Here is a 17,981-nt window from a genome sequence, read left to right as displayed (position 1 = left end):
ACAGGGTATTTAATTTGGCCATGCGTCGACGAAATCGCTGGTAGTCCTCACACTTTCATGTGATGACCCATTGATTTTACCTTATCATCTTACGTATTATTTCCTCTGCAGGATGTATTCTCGCGCCAATACGACGAGTCTATATTCTCCTTTGAGTCATAGTCTCATGATATTGGCGTCTTTTCACACAATTCAGCTCCCTAGTGGAGGGTGCCACCCTTATATTCCCCCTGATTACCCCTTCAAGGAAGCGTACCCCTACCGGGTTAAGGTGAGCTCTTCCCATCCAGTAATGCAACAACTAGTTGTTTTCGCGGCCTCTTTCAAGACCGCACCCTAAGTGGGGTTTCTTGAGGACCGAGTGTATCATAGTCAGGACTTGTCAAGAGCGGCGAGGTACGCTCCAGACGCCCCCGACACTCTTGACTCAACCATGTACTAGCAGCGCCCTGATCGAGTTTCTACACTCCTTAGTAGAGATCTTATTACCTTAGTCTTGCGACTAAGGAGTCTCTACCGGATAGGCTTTTGTTTCGCCCCAAAATATCCATGACTCAAGCTTCAGGGTCGGTGTAGCTTTCGCTCGAGCCATGCATTACTAGGTTTTCCCCACTCATGACGTGCGTTAGGTCTTATTTTTGCCTCTTGAATTTATGCGAACTAAGGTCACGCCACGACTGGATTCCTAGCCTCCCTAGTTAGAGGTTTTAATTTTATGTCTCCTCCTATATATTGAGGTATTATTCGGAGGTCTTATTGTTGCCTCGTTCTTCTACTTGTATTTCCGTGTTTAGAAATATTCAATATGAAGAAATATAATCTTTTCTTTTCATATCTTTCGCTCCTACAATGTTGATTTCTTCTTTCTTCGTTTATTCGCACACATGATAATGTAATTCAAAATAACCTACTTGCTAACTTGCTCTTCTCCTTTTTATTAACTTCGCATATAGATTAATACTCTTCAACTTGTCATTTTCGCATGTTTTAATTATGGTATTTCTTCAGATATTTCTTGTTATAAAGTTGATTGTGCATTTTTTCTGTGTCTTCTCCTTCCTTCATCATCAACTCATACATCTCATTTGCGGCATTTCTCTTCACAACATACGGTCCATCCCATATCATTTTCTCATTCTTATTGTTGTTTTTCCTTTGTGGCGGGGCTTCAGGCAACACCCAATCTCCTGGTTGAAATTTTCCTTTCTTATTTTGCTTGGTATGTTCATATTATTTTGCGAATAGCATCGCCTCCTTATAAATCTGACATGTATTAGCTTCTTCTTCATTTTTCTCTTCGATTATGACATTTTTGCCTTTCGATGATGATGTGCCTTTACTGTACTTGTCCATTTCTCCTTCTTGAGTTATGAAATCAACCATCAATCTCTCTCTTTTCTTGCTTTCTTCTGCTTTTTTTTTTCCAATTTCTTCTTTTATTCGCACGTCACTCGCTTTTTTCTTTATCAATTTCATTGCACGTCTTCGCCTCTGTAGTGTCTCCTATGATTATTCCTACTCCTTATGGTAAGGGAAACTTGATGCACTGGTGATATGTGGAAGCCACTCCCAGGATATTGTGCATAATGGTCTGCCTATCAATGAATTGTAAGGAGATTCTACGTCGACTACACAAAAAGTTATCTCTGTGTTGATGGTCTTCATGGGAATTCGCATAGTAACCTCCCCTTTAGGTTTGTTAGTCGATCCGTTGAAGCCTATATTTTATAGGTTGAGGGGATGAGGTATTCATCTTTTCCACCCATGGTTTTATAAGCATGATAAAACAAGATGTCGACTGAGCTTCCTGAATCGATTAATATCCTATTTATTGCCCATGCATCATCCTACTTATCTTCTTCTTCTTGCATTCTAGCTCTTGGTATGAGTTCCAACTTAACCACTAGTGGGATCTCGTGCGATTCATCTCCTCCTGGTACTTTCTCTGCACTGAAGGTGATTTTTTGTTTTTGCCATTCCTTAAGTTTTGGTATCTTTGCCAAGTTAAATATCTCCTTCCCTTCACTATCCCTTTCATATACGCGGCTTAGTACATTATCGTGAAAATCCTCTACACTTTTGAATGAATGTATTATTGAGTTGCAGTACAGGTTCTTAGCGTTCGCTCCCACTTCATTTAGAAAAGGTAGTTTTTCCTTTGTCCACTCCTGACGCTTTCCCTCCCATTGGTGGAGGTGGTAGTGGTGCTGTGATCAGGAAGTGATTCAGTTTTCCCTGATCGATCATCCTTAATATGATTCTTTGTATGTTCCTACAGTTATTGGTCGTGTAACCATGAAAATGATGATACGCACAGAATTCTTTGCTTTTTCTGCCAGGTGGTGGTTCCTGTCCTAGATTTGGCGGCGTGGGTATTTCCTCCATCAGTATAATTGCTTCCCAAATCTTATCCACCGTTGTGTTAACCGGTGGCATTCTGATTTCTTCGTGTACTCTTTGATTTCCACCTTGTCCTTGATTGTAGTATCTCTTTTGTCCTCCTTACGCTTCCCCCTGGTTGTCAAATCTTGCAATATTATTGTTTCCTCCATGGTTGTTGTATTTCCTTTCTCTATATTCTTGGTCATACATTTCTTGGTCTCTGCTACTCATTGTTACTTCCTTTTGTTTCTCTTCTGCGGCTGCTTTCTCTTGACTTCCCTGCGAAGTGCTCGCAATCGTATTTGTTATCCTTGGAAATAGACTGGAATTTCCTTCCTTTGTATCCGCAACCACAATTGGGTAAGATTCCATGCCTCTCTTTTTTTCTTCAAGAGCGATGTACTCTTCTTGATACTTGCACAGCTCTGCCATTGTTATTCTGTCTTTCATCCCGAATATCTGTGTATACAACAAATCAGTTGGAAATAGTGCATTGTTGAATGCTAAAATAAAATTCCTTTCGTCAACTCGCCCTGCCATTTCGCTACACATGATCCTCCATATAGTGGTGAGAGTTCGCAAGATTTCATTTGTTCTCCTTCGCAGGCTGAATACCATCTAAATCCCTGGACTTAGCATGTTGTTACTAATATACTGTCCCAAGAACAAACTTTGCAGGTGCTGGAATGATCTTATCGAGCCTACTGGCAATCCATCAAACCATTTCAAAGCTTCTCCTGTTAGGATTGCCGGAAAATACTTGCATAAGACCGCATCGTTATCCTCCCATTGTAGCAGAGCTAAGCTGTACGCCTTTATGTGTTGGAGTCCACATGTAGATCCATCAAAGATATTAGGGAATATGGGTAGTGTGCATTTTGTTGGTATTGTTACTAATTGTATCTGCCTTGCGAATGGTGTTTTTGTTGCTTCTTTTATCGCCTCTTCTAGCTGTCTTTGTCCTTCGTCTTTTCCTTTTTCCATTAATTCTCTAAATTCAAACCAGAACTACACAGAGAAAGCACAAAAGCACAAAGAATACATAAAAAAAGCACTTGAAGTTCGAATCGACACTGAGCTTCATATTTATCGATTTCGATGACGTATCATGCTAATTTTGAAGTCAGAACCTTCCTGAAGCTTCGTGGTTCATAGTTTGTTTTCTGTTATACCGAATTTGAAGTTCGAAACGACACTGAGCTTGATAGTTATCGATTTCGATGATGTATCATGCTAAGTTTGAAGTCAAAACGCTCCCGAAGCTTCTTGGTTCATATATAGTTTCTATGCCGTTATACCACATTTGAAGTTCGAATCGACACTGACCTTCATATTTATCTATTTTGATGATGTATCATGCTAAATTTGAAGTCGGAACGCCTGCAAGCTTGTCATTTAAAACGCCAGATTGAGTGAATTCTAATAACTTGTCTAGTCGTTCAACGTCATTAAGTGGTTTTATCTGAGAAACTTCCTCTATAGATTTGTCTTCTTATTACCTTTGACGGCTAAAGTCTTCACTTTATCTACTTCCATCTGTTCAACATCTGTTTCATATTCCGATACAACACTGGATTCTTCTTTTTCTTCAGAGGAAATAACATCTGTAGTCTCTCCCTCAACTGGCTTTGATGTATTCTCATTTTCATTTTCTGACTCCAAAACACAAAAGGGGTTCATGTCACAAATTGGAATTGGCTCATTTTGGTTACTTTTCTTACCAGATATTTTAGACTTTCTGGTATACCATTTTGAAGGATTTGTGGTGACCATTTCCATCGCTTCAACATTTACAGTTCTTTTATCATTTGATATCTGCAAGATGTTACATTGAGAAACAGTGTTCGAAACCTTGTTCTCATCCATAGCAGGGTCCCCTTTAACATTTTCCCCATTCACCTGTTCCTTATTCTTCTTCATAACTTTGTGAATTGTTGATCAATTGTCATTTGAGTGACCAAAAGAAGCACAAGAACGACATCTAGATGGCTTCCAAGTGTGTCCCACCTTCGCTTCAAAATCTTTGCCATCAAAAGAAACAGGAATACTAGCAGGTAAATCAAAATTAGATTTAATCTCTATACGAACTCTAGCATAACTCACACGGGTCCTAGCTAATTAAAGTATGTTGATCATAAAGCAAAGGAATACCTAATACACTGGCAATCATTTTGATTCCCTTTGTATTCCAAATTTGAATAGGAATGTTCATCAAGTTTAACCAAATAGGAATGTTTTTCATCTCTTTAATATCTTGTTCAATAAGTAAATTCCATGAACGAATCAAGAATAAACGATTTGAGATAAATACATAACCAATTTCTATTACAGAGGCTCTATCTTCAGTTAGGTCAAATTCAAAAAGAAAAGTGTTATCTCCATTAATTGTCAGTCGAAAACCTCCAATTGGTTTTCATAACTTCTTCATTGTTTATTCAACAATATGATAAGAGATCTGACGGCCCACAATGTACCCAATCACAATTTTTTCAAAAACCCTAATTTCTTCTTGAAAATCCGTTACAAAAAGAACTAATTTTTTCTTCTCATTAACCAAATTAGTTTTGTGATAGAACAACTTACCGGTAGAAAATAATCTACTTATGCTAGGTTCTCTTTAGATAACACATCTTTCCAAGATGCAGGCTTGGAGATTTCAGCAATCGTTCCATTGTTTCCGGCATTAGAAGCAGAAAGCTGTGGAAAATCCCCTAATCCATGATTAATATCTGTCACAGAGGAAGGAATATAAGTTGAAAACCTCTCGGAGGAGAAGAAGAGGCTGGTGGATCAGATCCATTCACGGTGAGTAACTCCGAAAATTTCCCTAGAAAAATCGTATCTCAATCGTCCCTCCACGTCACGTTGTTTATGGCTCTTTCTCTTCTCTATCTACTTGTAATTGTCTTTCTTTGTATTAGGGTTTTGATTATCTTGTATTTTGATATTTCTTTATTCTTATAAGTGATTATGTAATCACAATTTTGATGTGCATAAATCGAAATTTTTGATCGACCAAACAAAAAAAGAGAAAAAAAAAAATGGCTCACGGAATACTTAGTTAGTTGTGACTTCTCAAATTCTATCAATTTCCGCCGGTTTTCTGGAACTGCTTTCATTATTTCATTGAATTCATAAAGTTTGATCAATTTTTTTCATCACTTTTATACAAAAACTAAAAATAAATAAATGATTCTAATATTTTTAGCAGATTGATGTAAATTGATTGTCATGCTTAGTTTTCTAAATAATTGGTATACATAGTCAAGATATCTAGATTTTGTTGTAGGGCCTACGGCCCATAGATGTGCGGCCCAACTAGCTAGTTAGGTTTTACCTTTCCATGTATATATATATATATAAGATAGTTGCATCCATGTAACAATACTATTTTTTTTGATGAATGTATACTACTTTGTGCCTCTTTACTTCCCTACATTTCCACAGCAAAACGTTATCATGCATGAAACTATACCGCAGAGCTAGATTGGATCAATTGATATTTTCCCACATGGATGATTAATATCAAAGAAGTTATGCAATCGATGGAATCAAATCAGCTAAGTTGGTGAGGATGTGTAGTTAATGTCGTGCCTCCATAAAGGAAGATAAAGATAACACCAGGTTCGATCAATGCTCATCTAGAAAGGAAGTAGATGAGAAAGTCACAACCTAATTTGTATCATTAATGAAATCATCTCATTTTATTGTCTCTGACTATGTCCACAAATCAATACTAGAGGACGCTCCGAAGTTTAATGATTCCAGAAAACAATGAAATTTTAAAGGATTATGAGAACACACACAAGTCAATGGAAAGATCGTGCGAGCATATTAATGATTATTTTTATATATAGTTGCGCAAGGAAATATAGCACGATGAGATGGAACCATGCTTTTTATTGTAAAGAAACTAGTAAACTTCAATGGAGCAAAGTGAACATCTGCAACGGATCACCTTTACTTGCATCTGTCACATTGTACTGTTTTCTTTTCGTCAAGGTTTTGTCCCACTGGGTTTTCCTTGTCAAAGTTTTAATGGGGAAACATATTCGAGCCCAACTATGTTCTAAGTTTCCTTAATATTGTACCCTTTTTCTTTAGTTCAATTTTGGTCCCTCTGGGTTTTCCAGATGAAGTTTTAACGAGGCAATTAACTTAGACTCGTCGATCCTTGAAGATCATATTGCATATGATAGAATACACTTAAAGTACGAGACAACATGTGAAGAGTTGTACCAAGGGTTTATCCTACGGCGATTTCCTGATACAAATAAAGACACCAACTACAAGCTAGATCGCGAAGAGAAAGAGCAATAAACCGCAGAGATACCCAATATTTGATTATGTATAAGGGAGATGATGGTATATTTTGGAAATATTTACGACCATTTTATTTGATTGTATTCTTCCATGATAAGGGATGCTCCTGAAAAGAATGAATATTTTTCCCATAAGCTTGTAGATCCAAATGAAATTGGATATCCTAAATCCCTAGAATATGGATTCAAACCGATTTCATGTCGGATCGATGTTTTTGAATCAAGAATAGCAAGCCACAAACCAGCCATCAAATATTAAAGAACTCACCCGACAACGACGATGAAAAATCGCCCCAAAACGGCGAAGAAATATGTCGAAAGACACAAAAAAATGATATAGAAACATCTTATTCAATAAACTATTACTTAAAACTAGAAAAGAAAAAGAAACCTTGCACAGATCTGGTCCAAAAATAAGGAAAATGAAAGGACTCTTAGGTTAATTTTTTTTTAAGAAGAGAAAAAGAGAAAAGAAAGAGAAAAAATAACCGAAAAGGATTTGTTAGAGAGGCAGATTAGTGAGGAGGAAGTTCTTTCAGCTTTAAAGAAGCTTGGTCAGTATTGTTCCCCAGGCCCTGATGGATTTCAAGTGAATGTTATCATAAAATGTTGGGATTTTATGAAGATGGATGTTATGAAAGTGGTCAAGGTGTTTGAAAGGAATGGTAGCATTTATTAGAGACTCAAATCCACTTTTATCGCACTTATTCCAAAGAAAGAGGTTGTGGAAGAGGTCGAGGACCTCAGGCCTATAAGTCTAATAGGTTATATATATAAATCCATATCTAAAGTGTTAGCAAAGAGATTAAAAACGGTGCTACCCAAGCTCATTTCTAAGTAGCAAACGGCCTTTGTTTAGGGTAGACAAATCTTGGACAGTATTTTGATTGCTAATGAGTGCATGGACTCAAGACTCAAATCCAAGATTCCAGGCATTATTTGCAAAATCGATCTCGAGAAATCCTCCCACAACGTTAAATGGTCCTTTGTAGATGAGGTTTTGGTTAAAATGGGCTTCGGTGCAACTTGGAGGATGTGGATTGCTAGCTGCATAAGTGCATAATTCATATGATTTTAGTGTCCATTCCATACTTGTTATAGATATTATTCTTGCATATTTTCGTATTATTACTCTTGTTTAATCTTGTTTGCCTCTATTAGTTGAATCCTCCACAAAGAAGCTACAAAGTGCTGAAAAGAGATAGGAAGCTAAGTACTCCAAGTATCCAAGTGCCAAAGTCCAAGAGAAGTGGAAGAAATGCGATGATAAGGAGTAAAACACACATAATCAAGAGACGTGCCAAGGACCAATCTTAACTCATTCAAATTAAGGATTTCTCATCATCATCTTGAAGAAGTTATGGCCAAAACAGTTTTATTTGCCAAAGACAGTGAATTCCGCGAACTGGGTTTGTGGACTGGGTTCGCAGACTTAATTCCGAAAATTTCTTCTGGATTTTGAAGTTCGCGGACTGGGTCGCGAACTTAGCAATTTGGAAACGTGTATTTACTTCTTGGAAGACCTAAGGGCACGTTTGGATTCATTATTTCTTTATTTCGGGTCGGGTTCCTAAACCAAACTAAATATGTGAAGACCAAGCAATGTAAACCTATAAAAAAGTGTTATGTTATGATAAAGAGGGGAGATCATTAGGTCACGAAATTTTAAGCTTGGAGAGAAGAAACATCAAAAACTAGGGTTTCGGAGCGGATCCTCAATCGTAACGATATCTCTACACTTTTCTTATATGTATATCATGGACGTTTCTACATCCATGAGTATCTAAACACTCCATCTTGGTTAAGGATGTAGTCGGATATTATAAACATGTCATTAAATTAATATATTGGTTTCGTTATCTCAATCAAATCATTATTGTCTTGTTCTATAATTTATTATTATGTATGATTGTTTGTTTAGGAGCGCTACTAAATGATCATGAATGCATATATATTGCTAGACTAGGTTTTGAGATACGTAATAGTTGATTAACCTTGTCATAATTAGCATATTGTGATTACCAATTGTATTCAAAACCTTTGTGTGATTGCAAGTAGAAGCTTGACCCATGTTAAATAGTTTACTCGTAGTATTTCTATTGCGCATGGATTAGTCTAATTCATAGAACTTAAGGCTCTTGGAGGATTAAACCTAATAGCATGTTGCATTAGGTTGTTCGATGAGAAGTATTCACATATTCATCGTTATGGTATGTGATGATATAAGGAATTTACCGGAGTATGCTCTCGATGGGGTACTTTGGGACTCTAGATAATGAATGATTGAGTGACAACACCAGTTTTTAGTCGAAGTGCATGTATTATGATTGATGATGAACCCTTAACCAGTATTCTCAACTTATTGATTCTCTTTATTCATTCTTTTCTATTATTATTAGTTTAATTATTTTAGACTCAAATCAAAAAAAACCCAGGTTTTTTAAGTTTTCAAATACGAATAACAACCCATATCTTCCTGTGGAACTAATCTGTTCTTATAACTATACTATTATTTATAACTGTGAAGTGAAAGAACTTATATTATTTTTGCATCGGCTGACAACCGACCACAAGCCTATTCCGTTTTCGGGAAAGACGATATTTTCACCCCGTTTCAGAAAAAATGATACTTTCATCCGTCACAAAAAAAAATGTGATACTTACACCCTATCAGAAAAAGTTATACTTTTGGGTCGGCCCTCCTCACCGTGCCAACATTATTCTAGTGGTGTTTAATTGAGAAAACAAGTGCTCTTCGACGGGTGTTCAGACGTACACCGACAAAGTAACTACGGTCCTTAGCCAAACTCAAGTTTGACCAGAGGGGAACATTCGGATAAAAGTATAGAATTGGTCAGTCAGTCAGACTACGATTCTTGCAGTCTCTAAAAGGGAGAACCCCCTTCCTACAACAAACCCACCACCCCTACGAACTACTAATATAAAATTTTGTTTAAGCATCATAGAACATTCAAATTTAATTATTCAATCAGTGTTAAAAATCTTATTCAAATTATACATGCGACGAGGAGCTTGCTGTTGCAAATTCCAGAACCTCTAGCCCAGGACAGTATTCTGGCTTTACCTTATTCATCCCTTTATTTATACCAAATTAAAGATTACATTTTTGTAGTTTTACTATCATTGCCAATCGAGATTCTTAGCACAATAGGTTACCTCCTGGTGAAACACCCAGTTGATTGCAGTAACTGGTATAGTAATTTGCCCTGGTCTGAACTGTACCAGGATTTCCACCATTGCATTCCAAAGCACCATTAATGGCACGGGTAGTAGCACCGAACCCTTGGTTCATGACTGGATGAACGTTGTTTGTCCAAAACCATAACGCGGTCTTGAACGAGATGATCGGGTCATTAGATACAGTTTCGGGAGCGTTAAGACCATCAAAACCAATATCTCTTCCAGCAGGTCCGTAGTTGAAATTCCATGTCAATTGGATTGGTCCCCTGCCGAAGTATAGCGCGCCGGGGGTACAAGGATTTCCTGCACTGTTTGGATCGCAGTAGTTGTGGCTTGCACCGTTAATTTCATCTTTGTAACAGAAATCTGCAGGGAAAAAGGGATATCACTTGCTTAATGTTAACCTATACCTCAAACTCACTGGGGGAACCAAATCAGTAGAAAAAACCTAGACCGAGAATTATCATCAGTACGTAAATGAAAAATAAAAAAGAAAAGAAGTTTGAAAAAAAACGTACGTCCAGTTTCATGAGTTACTTGAGCAAAGAATGCCGCAACTTCACGTTTTGCAGCTTCGTCACTTCCAGATGCAAAAGTAGGGTACGATTTAACTGCTTCAAGAAATGCATTACGTGTATAGAAACCCTTTCCAGCACAATTAGCAGCAGCCTGGTTAATAATTCCATTGAAAAACCCATCTGTAACAATATTCCCAACCGAACCACCACCACCGGTACTAGGAGGGTTGGTTCCGAAACAAGGCCCTGATTGACACCCAGGACCACAATAAGGAGTGTCACTACCACAGTATCCATACTGGCTGCAACATAAGTTTGGTGCACAACCACAGTTCTGACCCATAACTGAGCCGAACAGTAACCCAGACAACATCCCCACTAGTGTAACAAGTTTAATGACGGTAAGAGCTGCCATTTTTGCTTTCTTGGATAATGAGAATGGGAAAAGAAATGTAATTGAGTGTCTTGACGAAAAATGTATCGAATGGTTAGATGTATTTATAGCAAACTAATGTGGTACTTGTTGAATGGTACTACGTTGAATACACAAATCAATGGTCATATATGGGAAGTCAATAGTTTGAATTGACTAGTCGACAAAGTAATATGGCCGATGTCTTTTCTTTATTTTTTTAAAATGTACCCATCAGGCGATCATTTCTGGATGCGAAATGGAATTTTTTATTCTTTTTCTGCCATGCCATCATTTAATGGACAATGACTGAAGACAAGCAGCCATTTTATCCTGAATAGCAAGTGAAATTCATAAGAAATCAACAAATCCCGATTTAACTATGAGAATTAAACCCGAAACCAACAGGACTAACCCAAGCTGGTTGTAGGACAACACTGTAGCCTGTTAACATTTTTTAATTTTTGCGGTTCAGTGTGGTTCTTGAATTTTCTACTTATTCCTAAACCCTATTTATTCCTTGACCAGTACTAGTCAAGGGTGACCAATTAACATAAAACAAACCAACCCCTATCACTGGATCCATGGATTCATAACACTGGCTAGCGTTCCCTTGCATCAACCTCGATCCTCGAAGGATAAGAAATCTGGAAGGTTATAAGATATCCATGAATATACGACTTGGAGTCTTAGCACTAGTTATTGTCAGCAAGGACCGTCCATTTATGCCGTAGCTTGAGTAATAAGATGATGAAGTTTGAACTTGAAACAGGGTGGGCCAAAACACGTGTTATTGATTCAATTGGGACTCTTTACTAATTTTTGCTTTTCTGATAAGGAAATTTTATTTACTTATGGGTTCTGTCGAAAATGGACTAGAAAATATGCGACTATGCTAACTTGAGAGAAAAAACCACCTTATCCATTTATGATTATCTATAATCATTTATTAATTTATTTTCAGAAAATGGGTCATTTGTCCAAATATTTTTAAAACATGGTTCAGATGGACGAGTAAAAATTATCATGGGTGAAATGGACACCAAAAAATTAACAAGGATGAAACTGGATTCATCCTTGACTTAAACTTAAAAAATAGCAACGATGAAACTGGATGCATCTTGATGTAAATTAAAAATAAGAAAAAGTATTTAAAAATGGGTAGGATGAAATTGTTTACATCATGGCTAGTTTTACATTTTTGTCCATTTAAACAGTATCAAAATCTAAATGTCATTTTCACCCAAAAATTGTTGATTTTGGTCTTTTTAACCAATTTTGTGATTTATTTTAAAAAAATTTCATTTTTTCCAATTTTGTGATTTATTTTAAAAAAATTTCATTTTTGTTTGATAGGGAGAGAGTAACGATGTACAAGCAATCTACATGGAGTATGTGTGAAAAGATTTTTAAAAGTGTAAAAGAAACAAAAATACATAATCACGGTTCACATGCGATTACATGACCATGAAGAATTCATTTGGCGGATATGGAAGAAAACTTGGATTTTTCGTTCATTATGAGATTGTGGTGGGCGATATGGACAAGTTAATTGAAAAGCAGCCACTGTTGTGGAGAATTGTGCTAAAAATATACTCAAAATCTGTCTTCATTTGTCGACGGAAAAGGAGACATTCAGGAGTCATATCATAGTTATCAAATCCTCTGTGAACTCTATCTATTCCAACTTGTTAAAAAAAATGTTCAAAGATCAATATAATTGGATCCATTTAATTTGACTATTTTGATCTAATGTTTAACAGATTAGGGACTCTTAATCATTTAGTTGCAAAAAAGATGACTCGCGGCCTAAGGTATACAAGGTTCCTTATACTATATGTGGAAGAAAACTTGGATCAGAAAAAATCCGTAATGGTGTCAAAAGTTGCAGTCCTAATATATTAAGGAATGGAAATTAAGATCAGAAAGACAGTCAACTGCCAAGGAATTTCAAGAACTCCAGAAACCTGATAGTTGTAGTTTTTGATCTACCGAATTTGACTAAAGAAGATGATACTTTAATTCACTCCTCAGCTGCAAGCTACTCAACAAATGATGGGTATCAATGCCTTCAAAAGCAACAAGATGTGGCATATGCAAGCTCAATGACCTTCCCACAAAAATGTACTTGGGTCAGTTATGCACTGCGCAATAGGTAGTACATTTTACACCACTTAAGCTCAATCCCAGGTAAATTTATTGTCAACCCCAAATAAAAAATTAGTCAAGTATATTTTTCTTTGGTAGGAAAAGTAATTTATTAAACAAAAAAAATAGAACCTTACAGAATTTGAAGGAAGTGAGGTTATTATGAACCTCTCTGTGCAATTCTCCAGTTATATTATGAGTTCTATTGAGCTTTGCGTGCTAAGAGCTTCTCTAATTGTGGTTGTGTGTATTTTCTAGGTGGCAACACAAATAAGACATTCTCATTCCAATTTTTCCTTAAGTTTAGGGAGGAAAAATAGTTCATCTCTAATGGTGTTGTTTGTGATGTTTTATGCATTAAATGTAAATTTTATTTTTAGTAATTTTATTTTATTTTATTAAAGCTAAAAATGGTTATTTAATATATTAAAACTAATTTACGTAAGCAAAAACTTACTAGGATAGCTTGACATTGTCAAGGTGAATGTTTAAAACTTGACATTCACCTTGACAATGTCTAACTAAAATTAAGCCACATCACCTTCACATTGATTTAAGAAGTTGGGGTTGGAGAAGAATTTTAGGAAAAATGAATGTCTATCATATGTAGACTTAGACATTTATCTTCACATACATTCGATTGGAGAAGCTCTATGCCATTGAAATCTCCGCATACATAATCAAAGTTAATAAAGGAAACTCTTTCTAAAAGGACATGACAGTTGCCCAGCTAGCACTACACCAAATTATGGATTTAGCAACCCAGATTAGCAACAGAGCTAAAGCTGTTGCTAATTAGCAACTAAAAAAAGTTGTTCTAACATTTAGCAACAACTATTTTCAGTTGGGACATTCGCGACTGCTGAGCTTCAGTTGCTATTAGCAACTGCAGAAAGATCACGCATGCCACTCGTCTGCGTGCCAAGTAACACTCTTTGTTATTTGTCTGCCCAAGTCAACTCAACCCATTTTGAATCACATAGATGAATCCACCCCGACCCCCATACATATCTAACCCTAGACTTGAGAAATCTTATCCACTCCCTTCTCTAAACCTTCTCTAACCCTTCTCTCTATCCAGCCGCAAAAAGAAGAAGAAGAAGAAGAAGTGATAGGAGCCGCATATGGTGGTAAAGAAAAATATACAGGTGCACAGACGCACCTATCATTAAACTTGAAGAAGTTTATGCCGTGACTGGTGAAGAATCTCTTATCTAAATCTCAGTGATTTAGTTTTCTAATTCGAATTTAAATCGATTTTGTTGCTTAATGGTTTGATTTTTTTTTTTGTTTATTTTGTGTGGAAAAGAGAAACTGTACCGATTTGATAAAGATGGAATTCAATAGAAAGAAAGAGATACTAAAAGCTGAACAAGCTCCTCTTGATCTCTGGCTTATTATCGCGGTATTATACCTCTCATTGATCATCTAAAGATTTAATTTTTATCCTTGTTGTTGAACTCCCTAGAAAAATTTTTAACTTTTAGCTGATTTTTGGGTTAAATTTGTGAATTTTAGGGTTTTTTTTTTTGATAGATTGATGATAATTTCTTTCTGGGTTTTATGTGTAGATTGATTTTGTGATGCCCATGTTGTGAAACTTCGAAATTTAGTGAACATACTGTGATTAAAGAAATCTCAGCGGAGAAAAAAAAATCGGATTTTTGTTTACATGAATGACCACAAGTACATTGGTCATTCTTGTAATGTAGTTTAACTTAACATGAATGGATTTTATGTGTTGATGGGTTGTCATAAACCAGGTTAAAAATTCTGGATAGTTGTTAGTGTAATGCTAGTAGCTTAATGTGGATTTAAACGATCTCCAAAACGTGCTCGTTTTGAATGAATTGTTGTATTTAAGTGTTTGTTATAGTTCTACTAACGATGGCGTTACATCAACTTTTTAATTATTCATATGGAATACTTTAAACAAGGAAAAACCGAACAATTCAAGGATATATTGGAGGAAGGGTCTTCGCCAGAGATTGATGAGTACTATGCTGATATGAAAGCGGAGCGCATTGCTATATTGAATGCACTGGGAGCATATTTTAGTTATCAGGGAAAAATTGAGACTAAGCAAAGAGAAAAAGATGAGTATTTTTTTTTGGCAACACAGTATTATAATAGAGCTTCGAGGATTGACATACATGAGCCTTCAACTTGGGTTGGTAAAGGTTAGTAAGTTTAACGCTGAACACGTGTTATTTACTTTGTTTTGATGAATGAAGCACTCTGTTTGAGTCATTAGATTGTTTAGAGTAGAGAGAGAAGAATTGAAACCAAGTGGTTATGTTTTCGACAGTTTCATAAGTATGTTGTTACTGACATGATTGGGAAATTAAAAGATAGATCTTAACTTCTTGTGTACAGGCCAGGTTTTACTGGCCAAGGGTGAAACAGAACAAGCATCTTCAATGTTTAAGATTATGCTGGAAGGAAATCCTAAGAATGTGCCTGTCCTGCTTGGTCAGGTATGTCGAATTGACAACCTATTGCTCTTTTGATGCATCTTAAGCTGCAGCTTACAACCTTGCAATATTCAATATCCAGCATAACATTTGCCGGTCTTTTTTCTTCAAACTTATTTGTGTGATAAAATTTTATGTGTGCAGGCATGTGTTCAGTTCAACCTTAACCGTTACACAGAGTCTTTGGACTTATATAAGGTATGTTTGTTCTACGCATTGTGTGGATGTTGACATTAACATGTGTTTACCCTTTTTTTATTTTATCATAATGAGAAACTGAACTTCGTCCTATTTTCTACTTGTTTAAGAGGGCATTGCAAGTGTATCCCAATGGTTCTGCAGCTGTAAGGCTTGGAATAGGTCTCTGTCTCTACAAACTTGGACAGTTTAATTTGAAAAAGCCCGGCAAACTTTGAAGCTTCTTAAAAATAAACAGACTGAAAAAGGATTTGGTTATGAGACTATCTAAGCCATTCAAGATCTTTGCTAATCATCAAGGTTTGTTGTTTTTTATTTCTGAATTGATTTTGGTTTTTTTTGAAGTTAATTTGATCTGTGAGATTTTATTTTTATTTTTTTTTCTTTTTGTGAATGTAAAGATGGGGATACGTTGGAGTCTGATCTTGATTCCAGCTGTGAACTGATGAATTCAGATACTTGGATTGCAGATGGCTTTGACGAGAATCATTTGGGTGGGTCACCGTCCTTCTCAAATAGTTCTGCTTAGCAATTTATTCTTCTAACTGCTAACATCAAGTCATGTGTTTGAACGAAAAACTCATGATAGAACTGCAGAGCATTGGCCTACATTCAAGCTCAAACTTTTCTTTCTTTCCATTCAAGCTCAAACTTTTCTGAATTTTTTTTCCTTATAGCCACTCACTTTCGTGATTTCCTTAATACAACGTAGTTCACATATTTGTAGAGTTCTTTTCCTTGTGTGCGGTCTTAAACTTCAGTTGTTGAATTCTTTATGATCTAACTTTAATAGGAACTTAATACTCAATAAATGGGGAGAAGGATTCCATGTAACATCAATGGAAACTAGTGGAAGCCAATAGGGTGAAGTCATGTCTTTCAATGCAGGCTTCAGTGACCAAGTAGACTTTAAACTTCATCTCATTCATTATTTTAAACGCATTATTTTTTGGTTGGACGCATTAGAATTTACGAATACATTTGGGTGGAAATAAGAGATCTTTTGACACCATAACAGATCAAGTTGCAGGGTTGGTACTGGGTTTGTAAGCTTGTTTTAATGGGATGTGCAACTTGAACTGAAGGTGCAAGATCTCAAGAGAATTGTGAAGTTAATAAAATCTTTGTCCCTTAGACGATCGTTTCTACTTGAACATCTTTACGTATTATTCTTATGTTGTGTGTGGGTCTTGGGATCATAATTCTTCTGTCTCATGAGGATTAATATTTATTATTGCTCATCCTTTGCCTAAAGCCTTAGTAGCTTAAGTAAGTGAGATTGATTTTGAGTGGGTTTTTGTTCTTTTTATTTTTTTTCTGTAGATAGTACGAAGGCGGGTCATTCAGCAGCCCACATCAAATGTGTACAATTAAGCTGGATCCGCAGATGGAGATACAAGGTCTATACCTAGTTGGTGTTTTTCTGCATATACAATGAAGCTGCTTCTCTTTTGTTCTGGTCATATTTTTGAGATCTTTGAAGAGTTGTTGATGAGTTGTCGGTTTTTGCAAGAAATAGTCGGTGTTAAAGTGCAACGGCTTAGAATTGTAGCTGCAATTAGGTATACAATTTCCTAGTTACAGATTATGTAAACATTGTATCTATTTATTGCTGCCACGTATAACGTTGTATGTCTAATTTTGTCGTCTTTATCATCTCAGTAAGTAAGTTGTGAAACTTGTAAACATTTCTATTTTCTACTGTGATATTTTGAAGTCAACCATCCATTAATGGATCATTTTTTTTTTCAATTCATTGACAAATCTCAACATAGAACTTTTGTATGTCAATCATGAGAATTATGTAGTTCAATTTTTATCTTGATTGCATGTTGGATATCAGAGTTATTAGATTGAATCACAAGAATTAGGTGAACCGGGGTAGTTGAAGGGGGACTGGGTAATTGCAGGAAAATATTGGGGAAAATCGATTTTGACTGGGTCAACGAAGACTTGACTATATTTTTTTTCCGCTGCAAGAATTTAGCAACGACGGATATATGTTGCTAAATATGAACCAGAACAATGCGGTCCAAATAAAAAATATCCCGGAATAGCTCTAAAATTAGCAACAAAATAGCAACAACTTGTTCTTGTTGCTAAATTTTAGTTTCGCAACAGTTTATTTCTGTTGTGACTGCCGTTGCTGACCGAATTTAGCAATAGAGCTAGAGCTGTTGCGAAAATCTGCGACAGGGTGTTTCGCAACGGAAGAAATCTGTTGCAACTCCGGTCAGCAACAGGAATAAGCTGTTGCTAAACGTTAAATTTGGTGTAGTATAGTAACAATTTTTTTACATCACTCCTAAAACAAACTTTCAGAAAC

At 36.2% G+C, this 17,981-nt stretch overlaps 1 protein-coding gene and 2 long non-coding RNA genes across 3 annotated transcripts; 2 read left to right on the top strand and 1 right to left on the bottom strand.

Moving 5' to 3' along the window:
* Positions 1-9,656: 9,656 nt before the first annotated feature.
* Positions 9,657-10,881, bottom strand: LOC113284556 (endochitinase EP3-like). Its single transcript, XM_026534053.1, has 2 exons — positions 10,424-10,881; positions 9,657-10,271 (listed from the first exon to the last, which is right to left on the bottom strand). The coding sequence occupies exons 1-2, from the start codon at positions 10,836-10,838 to the stop codon at positions 9,865-9,867; spliced, it is 822 nt and encodes a 273-aa protein (XP_026389838.1). The 5' UTR covers positions 10,839-10,881; the 3' UTR covers positions 9,657-9,864.
* A 3,982-nt stretch (positions 10,882-14,863) lies between these two features.
* Positions 14,864-15,656, top strand: LOC113284558. The gene is made up of 3 exons (XR_003328225.1): positions 14,864-15,163; positions 15,365-15,460; positions 15,602-15,656. It is a non-coding gene; the product is annotated as an uncharacterized LOC113284558 (long non-coding RNA).
* A 120-nt stretch (positions 15,657-15,776) lies between these two features.
* Positions 15,777-17,265, top strand: LOC113284559. Its single transcript, XR_003328226.1, has 3 exons — positions 15,777-15,955; positions 16,057-16,149; positions 16,979-17,265. It is a non-coding gene; the product is annotated as an uncharacterized LOC113284559 (long non-coding RNA).
* Positions 17,266-17,981: the final 716 nt, after the last annotated feature.

The sequence above is a fragment of the Papaver somniferum genome, chromosome 5 (genome assembly GCF_003573695.1).
Source record: "Papaver somniferum cultivar HN1 chromosome 5, ASM357369v1, whole genome shotgun sequence".
NCBI lineage: Eukaryota > Viridiplantae > Streptophyta > Magnoliopsida > Ranunculales > Papaveraceae > Papaver > Papaver somniferum.
The sequence above is the reverse complement of the archived record's forward strand: the minus strand, read 5'-3'. Positions and strand labels throughout refer to the sequence as shown.

Bases quoted from the DNA above. Each gene is read 5' to 3' on its own strand.
- LOC113284556 (XM_026534053.1), bottom strand. From the start codon at position 10,838: ATGGCAGCTCTTACCGTCATTAAACTTGTTACACTAGTGGGGATGTTG. The intron at 10,272-10,423 runs GTACGTTTTTTT...TTTTCCCTGCAG, and splicing joins AGTAACTCATGAAACTGGAC to ATTTCTGTTACAAAGATGAA.